At 39.5% G+C, this 10,199-nt stretch overlaps 3 protein-coding genes across 3 annotated transcripts in view; 2 read left to right on the plus strand and 1 right to left on the minus strand.

Moving 5' to 3' along the window:
* The window catches only part of Sick (sickie), a 164,991-nt gene extending 160,923 nt beyond the window's left edge, over positions 1 to 4,068 (plus strand). Inside the window, exons 19-23 of the mRNA XM_076899505.1 lie at positions 74 to 609; positions 861 to 1,391; positions 1,551 to 1,753; positions 1,840 to 2,207; positions 2,326 to 4,068. Of these exons, the coding sequence (XP_076755620.1) occupies positions 74 to 609; positions 861 to 1,391; positions 1,551 to 1,753; positions 1,840 to 2,207; positions 2,326 to 2,484 (1,797 nt within the window). The 3' untranslated portion in view covers positions 2,485 to 4,068. The remainder of the gene's footprint in view (positions 1 to 73; positions 610 to 860; positions 1,392 to 1,550; positions 1,754 to 1,839; positions 2,208 to 2,325) is intronic.
* Positions 4,069 to 8,097: 4,029 nt separating this feature from the next.
* Crcp (CGRP receptor component) lies at positions 8,098 to 8,938 on the plus strand. The gene is made up of 3 exons (XM_076899501.1): positions 8,098 to 8,283; positions 8,364 to 8,634; positions 8,703 to 8,938. The coding sequence occupies exons 1-3, from the start codon at positions 8,276 to 8,278 to the stop codon at positions 8,808 to 8,810; spliced, it is 387 nt and encodes a 128-aa protein (XP_076755616.1). The 5' UTR covers positions 8,098 to 8,275; the 3' UTR covers positions 8,811 to 8,938.
* Denr (density-regulated protein) lies at positions 8,853 to 10,141 on the minus strand. The gene is made up of 6 exons (XM_076899500.1): positions 10,010 to 10,141; positions 9,765 to 9,898; positions 9,573 to 9,657; positions 9,294 to 9,473; positions 9,068 to 9,207; positions 8,853 to 8,996 (listed from the first exon to the last, which is right to left on the minus strand). The coding sequence occupies exons 2-6, from the start codon at positions 9,864 to 9,866 to the stop codon at positions 8,952 to 8,954; spliced, it is 552 nt and encodes a 183-aa protein (XP_076755615.1). The 5' UTR covers positions 9,867 to 9,898; positions 10,010 to 10,141; the 3' UTR covers positions 8,853 to 8,951.
* Positions 10,142 to 10,199: the final 58 nt, after the last annotated feature.

Genomic DNA, 10,199 nt, shown 5'->3' on the forward strand with positions numbered 1-10,199 from the left:
GTTTCATAATTCGTGTCCTCGCGGCGTAAAATTGCAAAGAGTGAGCTCGAAAAGGGAAATGTCTCTTTTGCAGAACGAGATGCTTAACTTAAAGCAGAATAACGAACGCCTGCAGCGACTAGTAACGTCGAAATCGTTGACATCCTCCCAGTCATCGTTGCCCAGTGACCCGGACAGACGCTTCAGCATGACGGAGGTGGCCTCCACCGTCGCTGCGCTTGCGAACGGCGATACCAGCACAACGGCAGATCAGCTGGAGGATTTAAGTGTACCAGAGCATCCGGTGGTACCGTCGACCACGACGAGCGCAGGGGAACCGACGCTGGAACAGGACACGGATGGGAAACGAATCAACGTTGCCATTTATCTGGGCAGCGAGACGAACTTCAACTACAACCTCGTGACCGGAAGCACCTCGGACGGTAGCATTGGCGAACCTCCGCACTGCGTCATCGCGAACGTCTGCATCAGCAATAAGACCACGTGGGACTCCCTTGATTCCACTGTCAGGCGTTGCTTCAAGGAATATGTCTCGAGGGTTGATCCTGTGACAAACTTGGGTCTGGGAGTCGAATGCGTTGCTGCCTATCATCTTGGTGAAGCTTCTAGGTAAGCCGCGATCGATCGCTCTGCTCTACTACAGAGAACTCTGATTAGTCTAATAGCTTGAGAAATTAATGTAATCAATTCTGACACTGTAGTAATAGTATCTTTAATACAGAAATGGTAAAGCTTCATTTCTTTGATCATAAAAACACTAAATACATAATTGCATCGAAATAATTGTATGCTTTAAAAGTACTACTCGCGAATTCTGAATATGTACAATACAAGCATTCTGTTGGCCTCTTCGAATACAGATGCACTACGGATTCCCAGCATCCAGAATTGCTTCCCTGCGGCTACCTGATCGGTCACGTGAAAACCATTTATTTGGTGCTTTCCGGTTACTCCTGGCTCGCCGTGGACACTTTAATACCACGATCCATTGTGCAACGATTGGTATCTCTGCTAACGGAGCATCGCAGGGTGATTTTATGCGGGCCGAGCGGTACGGGCAAGAGCTATCTGGCTGGAAAATTAGCCCATGCCTTGGTCGATGCCGATAACGATACAAAGGATGCTACGGCGGTGGCCACGTTCAACGTGGACCACAAGTCCAGCAAAGAGCTCAGGCAATATCTGGCGCACATCGCCGAGAGATGCGATTCGAACGCGGCTGACGAACTACCGAGGGTGATCATTCTCGAGAACTTGCAGCACGCCGCGTCTCTCGGAGAGCTATTCAGCGGCCTGCTCGGCACTAGACACTCATCTTGCCCAGCTATTATTGGTACCATGAGCCAGGCCACTTGTAGTACCACGAATCTCCAATTACACCACAATTTCAGGTACACCTCGTATCTTTTCGTTTATTCTTCGGTAAGGGACAATGATAAAATAGTACGAGTCAAGATTTTCTCTGGTAAAGTTCGTAATAGCGTGTCACATACACACTATTTTGTGAGCTACAACTTTTGCTTGCACTCATTGCTTCAATTTAATTACAGGTGGGTGCTGTGCGCCAATCACATGGAACCAGTTAAGGGATTCTTAGGTCGTTACCTTAGGCGGAAGCTGTTGGAGCACGAGTTACGCGAATGCGGTGGGACTAGAAACGCAGAGATGGCAGCGGTCGTCGAATGGTTGCCACGGGTATGGCTGCATCTGAACAAGTTCCTAGAGACCCATAGCAGTTCTGATGTAACAATAGGTAAGCTTCGATTTAATTTACGCCCGATTCACCGTGGTCTCTGTGTTTTATCATGAACAGTTGAGATGTAAATGCACGTATTCCAGGGCCACGGCTATTTCTATCTTGCCCGATGGAAGTAACGGGTTCTCAAGTATGGTTTACGGACCTGTGGAACTACTCCGTGGTACCGTACTTGGTAGAAGCAGTCAGAGAGGGATTAACACTTTACGGTAGACGTGTCAGTGGAAATGGGAATGGGGATACCTCTTGGGAAGACCCGACTCAGTTTATCACCTCGAGTTACCCATGGATTTCCACGCACGCTGTGCACGGTGGCAGCGATGCTCTTCTTCGTTTACGACCCGAGGACGTTGGCTACGACCTAGTTGCATCTGGACACGCATCTGGAGTCGGTGCATCAAGCGTTAATAGTCTGGGCAGCACGCACAGCGACACTGAAGGAGATCCATTAGTTAGTATATTTTTTATTTATTCAATAATGTTCATCGCTGCAAAAAAAAGTTTCGAATATCCAGTGTATACTATGGAGATTTTTTTAAACGATTAATAAAAATTTCTCGTTGTTACAGCTGAATATGCTAATGAGGTTACAGGAAGCAGCGAATTATTCGAGTCCTCACAGTAACGACAGTGACTCGGTCACCTCCCTTGACTCGTCGCACACTCGACACTCCGAGGATTTAAGTTCATCGACATCTTCGTCGAGAGGTGTAGAATCAGCACTTTAATTCAATAGCCCTACCGTCTCTAATGAAGCTCGAGAAACGCAACCTGATCGTGTATCAAGGCCAGTTTGTAATACCCAATTTGAGAAGCAACAATTTATATCTATTCGGGCGGACGAGAACAAACGAATACGAAAATTCGGGAAGAAAATAGGGAAAGAATCAAAAATAAATTTTTGATACATTTAAGAAAACAAATCTCCTCTTTTTTGACTCTTTACGATAAGACGGATATCGAACGGATATCGAACGATCGAACTGTAAGCGTGAACCTACGATACTTTCGACAGTACGTGATACGATACTCTTCATAAAATACGTCCTTCCATTTGCTCTTCTATAAGGTGATGATGTGCATTATCAAAGGAAATTAGAGATCGTCGAAAAAAAAAATGAAAAAAAAAAAAAATTCGTTTTTCAACGCCTACAGCTGGCCTATATATTTAGTCTACATTTTTATGTGCGTCATGCACCTCGGTGTGATATGTAATTAAATAAGAGACAAGCAAGCGATTACTTCTACATGTTCTTTGAATATACCGAGACTTGTGTAAACGCGCGTACATCGCCGTACCGATGCAATAATCTACGCTGCCGTTACGGAAGTACCAGTCTATTTTAAACAGATACATTTCTACGATGAAATCAAGTAACGACTAAGTGTAGCTTAACGCGGGGGTCTACTCGAGAAAAATTTGGATGGAATATACAGTATTATCGTAGGGCGTAAAACAGAAACGGCTTCGAACTGAGCCAACTGACTTCAGGATCGAGGAACCGCGATTCCTCTCGTCCATTACTTTCAGGTAATAGCTTATCTTATTTGATATACAGATCTCATGGACGGACCGCTCAACGGAGTATTGTTTCGCCTTCAGAAGTACAGCGCAGTTCGAAGTGAATACTGATGGGTGTGCGTGCAAAAATAGTCTATTTATACATACTTTGCTACGAAAGCTCTATTTAATTAAAAAAAAAAAATGTTAATATAATTATATAAATATATATAAATATATATATATACACACATACAACCTAACGATGATGATGGCGCTAAATGTATGTTACGGATAAAATTTATAATTAGCCAGTAAGCTACGTGAGTAATTCTGGTCATGTAACATTGTAAATAGAAAAGACAAGCGAGTGGAATATACGAAGGCGCTAGATGGAAATTTTGATTCGAAGTGTCCCATGATAGCCTGCGAGATCTCTTTTTTGGTAATGGCATGTAAAGTGTAAAAAGAAGACGGAAGTATGGTAGAGGACAAAGGAATTGAATCCTTCATGTGCAATTTACCGGATTGCAGCGTATATCAACTGCCAGGATAGACAGATGATAACACAGGCTACGACAGATATACATATTGTACATGTTCAATAAAAATCTTGGGAGTCGATTTTAGATTTCAGCCGGGCTGGCACGATGTTCTGAATACGATGTGCATGTATAATGTAACGATAATACAGTCGCATTTACAGGTTTTTTACGTTTGTACCGTATTTATACGCTGTACGACGCTGCACTCGACCTTTATTTAAATAACGATAATTATTGTGTCATCAAATAAATCACACTAAACTTTACACGGTTAACATTGATTCGATGGCTCTCTTTAACTAGCTTGATTTATCTACTTTAATATGAGTTTCAATCTTATATATTATTGATTGTATCGTCCAAACCGTAAGTCTTACAAGAAAATGACAAAGAATATTGAAAAGAGCAATAAATTTGCTACCATAGTAGTTCCTATTTTACCCTGAAACTCGAAAACAGGTGGATCAATTTTCAAATTATATCTCCCGCTTTAGAGGTAAGGGAGAGAGAGAGAAAGATATATAAGGAAGCTATAAGAAAGAGTGAGACAGATGATACCCACCCTGCTCCAGAACCCGTGGCGTCATCTCTGCAAAAAGTGCTCAAACTGGTCGCTCAGCGTTATCAACAGCGAAGTAAACTAGTGAAACACTGACGCCATCTCTCGGAAAATCGCTGAAACTAGTAGGGCATTAGTTTCACTACTTTCCGCAGAGATGGCACTAGTAGTTTTTGAGCGTTCACTTCGCTGTCGATACTTATGTGCGACCAGTTTGAGCACTTTTTACAGAGATGGCGCCACGGGTTCTAGAGTAGAGTGGGGTATCATCTGTCTCACTCTTTCTTGTAGGTTTGCTTATATATCTTTCTCTGTCTTGCCTCTAAAGCGGGAAATATCAAGTAAATTACAATAAAACTATATATGAGAACGCATATATGCGTTCATAGCGCTTAAAGGGCTAGTAAAACTACGTTTAATTGTAGTTCTAACTATTCTATAGTAATATAGGTAACGCTGAAAAGATATGATGGATAAATAGGGTTCTTGCACTTTGGGATACATAGATAAATTGTAATTGTTTTATTTTATATCTCGTCTGGGCTTATCTTACGGAACTTCATATCGTATGCTCAGAAATATTAATCGTGCAAAAGTTACAAGTATTGTACTTTCTATAATTTAAAGAGAGGAGAAAATGTAGGTGTTGCCTAGACAACAATCATTATTCGTACCCTATATAAGTAAAGGAGTTTAGAAAATTTTAAATGAATCGCGAATAACTTAAATGTAATGCGTAGTCCTTAGCATGATATCGTTTTCGAGAAATGAATTGATCTCTCGAAAACGTTACCAAGTACCCAGGTCCACCCCGTGGAGGTGACTACGCAGGGACCCATCCCTAATTTCCCTAATCCCATCCACCCTCCATTACATCTGTGTGTTCTCGGTACAGAAGGTACCGAGGACTGACTCTACTTCAATAATTTAAACGCGGAATCCACAATACATTTTCGAAAATCTATCAATGATTTTTAGAAATTGTAGTATGGACTTTGAGGTGCGAGGATAACGAGAAATGCCATTATCTTACCAGAAGTGAGATCTTTAAAGTGACTCTACTAACGCTTTAGAGAAATGCAAGTGTTTCGCAAAAGGGAATACGATACGCTATTCTATATTCTATTATAAGAATCTTGATGAAAATGGAAACAAAATGAAGTTATGCTAACATTAAGAAAAGAAACTAAGATGAAGCAAATTTAGATAAAGTTCGCGACGCGACGAAGACGAACAAGTACCAATAAACCTGCGTTAAATTCTCGCGAGCGCATTCTACCCGATGGTTCCACGCTAATCACTAGGCGAACCATACCCGACGCGAATCGCGAGCAAATTAAGTTCATGCCACGTCTTACGTCGAAACAGCTGATACCACGCTCTCCCCAATGGTGAATGCGGGTACCATCGCGATCTCAGCGAGACTTAGCATTAGGACGCATTGCCCAACGACAAGAACGAACTTCGCAGACCGCCCCAAGTCGTCTTACAGCAGGTCCGAAGACCCCAGCGACACGGGGTAGGAGCTACTCGGAACGAACCCGCGTGAGCGCGTCCAATGTACTAAGCCTATACCCAAGTCGAGTACCCAACGGGCGTACCAATCGACAAGGGCTGCGAAATCACAATGGGCACCGAAAACCACATCAGTTTGATTGAGTATCGACTATTTCGCTGCGTGGAAATGAAAGACTAAATCTCGAACGAATAAAAAAGAAAAGAAAAGAAAAGGAAAGCTACGTGAAGCGATTTCACGCAGTACAAACTTAGAATGCTCAAGGGAGAATGTAACGCATGTTTATCGGCACTGACTACACGCGTAGAAATGGCTATTTCTCACTTCAGGTAAGAAAATGGATTTCTTTACAATTTTGTTACAATTCAGTTACAATTAAATTACTTAAATCTAAGCGCTTATAACTAAGGACGCACGCATCCCACGGCGATCCAACGGTGATCCAGTGTCAAACGTAGAAATTGAGTTGAAGAGAAAACGAAAAAAGCTTTTCTTGATTATAATTTGAGAAAGAATTTTGGAAAAGGTAAAACTCCAACGCTGTATTCACCGGAAATACCATTTCCTCATTTGCAAATATAAGGAGAATAATGATACTGCTTTACGATTATAGAATACAAAATAGTTGATCAACCCCACGATGATTTCAAGCCAGTTGTTGCCCATGTAGAAATTTAGAAACGCGGAAATTAAAATAAAGGAGAGACTAAGTCGATTTCCAACCATCGAACAATCCTTCGTTGAGACAAACACCGCAGAGAGATAGAAATTAATACAGATTATGCAGGATTGTTTGAAACGTCCCTAATTCCGATCAATGGTGTTTATACAAAAATAATGAGAATAATATCCTATGAACTGATTAATGTCGACCATAATTATACTCGATTGAAATGAATTAGGGAAGTCAGGATAGAAGGGATTCGGGTTACACATTTATAAAATTACATTATGTGAATGTACAGATACGTTCACTAAAATTAACTTAAACTATTTGCAATCCAACTTAAACTTTCAAAGTCCTGAAAAGGACTTGAGAGATTTAAATTGTACTGCAAAGGACTCGATAGTAAAAGTACCAGTGATTAAATTATTCTAATCAACTGCAAAATTAATGAAATAGTAGTTGGATAAAATAAATAAATGAAATAATGAAAGTAAATCTATGAAATCTTTATGCAAAACAGAAGTTATAAATCGTAATCTTTTAATTGATTCGGGTACTTTTAGTATCGAGTTTACAACTATACTTATGTCTACGTGCGTAGTCCTTAGCTTGATATCGTTTTCGAGAGACCGGTCTCTCGAAAACGTTACCAAGGGCCCAGGTCCACCCCGTGGAGGTGACTACGCAGGGACCCAATAATACACTTCTAATTGCATTATATTTTTGGTTTTTTCGAATTCAAAAATATTGAATAGAATTCTACTATCACCACCGAATAGTTAAATCTTTAATTTGTTCACTTGCCGTTCACCGCCGTCTACAATCGTCCACAATCGTCCACGATCGTCCACAATAGTCCACAATCATGCACAATTGTCCATCAGTATTCGAAATCGTCCACCAGTGTTCGAAATCGTCCACCAGTGTCCGCAATCGTCCACCAGTGTCCGCAATCGTCCACCAGTGTCCGCAATCGTCCACCAGTGTCCGCAATCGTCCACCAGTGTCCGCAATCGTCCACCAGTGTCCGCAATCATCCACCAGTGTCCACTACCCTTGGCTACTCCACCGCCGCCCACTGTCATCCACCACCATCCACAATCATCCACCAGTGTCTACTACCCTTGGCTACTCCACAGGAAGCCACCAGCAGTGACCAACCCCATCCTCATCATGACCTTCTCGCTACGGCGTCCAAACGGCCAAAAGACTTTTGGCAGCCTCACACTCTTTATATATACGCATCCCCACTATCATCAGCGCCCCACTATCGTCAGCGTCCCACTGTCGTCAGCGCCCCACTATCATCAGCGCCCCACTCTCGTCAGCGCCCCACTATCATCAGCGCCCCACTGTCGTCAGCGCCCCACTCTCCTGAAAGTCGTAAGTTAACAAAATCAATTTTCTGGCTATAGTACTTGCTATAGTCGAAGCTAATGGCTGCCATAGAGATATGTTTGGTACGCCCTCTATCTATATCAAACAAGATTTTTGTATATATTAACCTAACCTTATTTTCACATTAAAAGGAAGATTATATTGTAGATTTTTTAGTTACGAATGCTATTATTGAACATTGTATTTATAAGTGTTTAGTTAATTTTCGAGTGGTTCTCTTACCAAGGAAAGATATTAATAAATATGAATACATAACCTTAAATATGTTTAGTATATTTCTTTATTAATGTAAAGAAATAATATATTCAACTCAATTTTACTTGATTATTCGATATGGAAGTGTAAGTATCCTGATTTCTGTATTAGCAATTTCATTTTTGTATGTAATTATTAAAAATACTTGGAATAAATTTTATGTCAGATTGAAGGAATGTTCCGCATACTTAAGCAATTATGAAGTTTTACATATTTTACAAAATATAAAGGCAAATAAAAAGCAAAAAATGAAGCAAAATCAATTAGCAACTATAACGTATCAGACAATAAGGTATTTAGAAGAGACTCCATGTAAAAGGCAGTCACCTGAAAAAATTAGAGACTTTTTAAAGGCTTTAGAACCTTTTAAGCTGACAAAATGTGAAAAGTTAACTCTTTTAAATGTGTGTCCAAAAACACCTCTTGAAATACAATTGGTAATATATTATATTAATATAAAATGTATGAAAATGTATATTTTAAATTGAATATATCCTTTTGGTAGATCGTTGAAGATAGCGAAGATCGTTTAACCGATGAAGATGTAGAATCTCTTCTTCAAGTCGTAACAAATTACCTAGGTGAAGAAGAGCAAGACGAGAAAGATGGATAAGTGGTCTCCTCTGTTTTAACTTTATAAATTTTTTAAAAAACATTTTACATACGTTATGTACATTTTATTTATAAGAAACAGAAATGGAAATAGTATAATATTAAATACAATTGTGCAAGTGAAATTTTGGTTGGTTGGAAATTATCTTTTCTGATCTCCAAGATCATCTATGGAATCTTCGTCGATCTAAAAATGAATTAAATATTGCAAATTATATATATTTTACAGGTATTCGAAATATTAATCATTGTTCTTACCTGTGGCCATTTTTCTGGAATCACCTCAAAGAGATCATCTTTCACATCTCCTTGTATGACTATTTCATCATCTCCTGTTACACTAGACCCGCATGCAAATTTACTGCCAAAAAATTTTGCAGCTACCTTTAAATCTATGTCTACGAATGAAAAAATTAATTTTTAATTTAGAAACTAAACATTCTTTTTAGATTTTCATATTATACAAACGAGCATTTTATATTACCAAAAGTGCTTAAACCAGTTACAACTGTAACTGATTTCTTTTTTCCTCTGGGTGCTCTAGATACAGTCACTAATTTTGGAACGTCATCTTTTTTCTTTGCTTTTAGCATACCCTTGCCACCACGTTTTTGCCGTTTCTTTTCATCTTCACCTCCTCCTGCTTCTGTGGTATTATCTTCTACTGCTCGTAAGTGAACAAAAATTATAGTATAATAGTAAAATTTTCAATTAAACATAACATAACTGTTATGTAATTTTCTATGTACAAAATTATAGTTACCTAATTTAACTTTCTCAAATTCTGTTGGTAAATTTCTTTCTAGCCATTGCTTACATTTTTCATACTCTGGATAGTATTCACAGTACTATATAACAGATGTAGAAATGAAATTTGAAAAATTTCAAAATTCGACAATCAACGTTTTGTCACATGTTATAAACTTCAGTTATCGATTAGCTAGGAGTGCCTTACCTCGATAGGAAGAGAACAGTTCCCACAGTATTGTACTTGAATTGGATAAGTGACATTAGGATCGGGTCCTAGACGCAAATCTGACTGTTCTTCTGCCGACATTCTCTTAGACGCTTAACCTCACTTTCGAACAGCTCGACACAGATTTTCCTTCCTAAAACGTTAAGAAATGTTCAATTCTTTCGATTCAACTTCATTTGTTAAGAGAATAATATCCCACTGATTTGTAATGTTTTTTAATGTACAGCACAGCCAGTTACCTATTTAAATGGAGAGCACGTAAGGTTAGAGTACTGTCATCTAGTAATTTTCACTCTGTTTTGTTACGTCCTGAAAATGATTCTATTCCCAACAATTGCTACCAATCAAAGAACGTTCGAACAGCATTCAACTTCAAAGGGAACCGAATCATTTGATACACCGGTAACGACGAAT

Source organism: Xylocopa sonorina, chromosome 8 (genome assembly GCF_050948175.1).
Source record: "Xylocopa sonorina isolate GNS202 chromosome 8, iyXylSono1_principal, whole genome shotgun sequence".
In the NCBI taxonomy this organism is placed as follows: domain Eukaryota; kingdom Metazoa; phylum Arthropoda; class Insecta; order Hymenoptera; family Apidae; genus Xylocopa; species Xylocopa sonorina.

What these genes read in the sequence shown, in the direction of transcription:
- Denr (XM_076899500.1), bottom strand. Translation starts at nt 9,866, where the DNA reads ATGTCGGCAGAAGAACAGTCAGATTTGCGTCTAGGACCCGATCCTAAT. An exon ending in ATTTGAGAAAGTTAAATTAG is followed by an intron (nt 9,474 to 9,572) that starts GTAACTATAATT and finishes ACTTACGAGCAG; the next exon opens with TAGAAGATAATACCACAGAA. An exon ending in AACTGGTTTAAGCACTTTTG is followed by an intron (nt 9,208 to 9,293) that starts GTAATATAAAAT and finishes TTTCATTCGTAG; the next exon opens with ACATAGATTTAAAGGTAGCT.
- Crcp (XM_076899501.1), top strand. An exon ending in CACCTCTTGAAATACAATTG is followed by an intron (nt 8,635 to 8,702) that starts GTAATATATTAT and finishes TCCTTTTGGTAG; the next exon opens with ATCGTTGAAGATAGCGAAGA.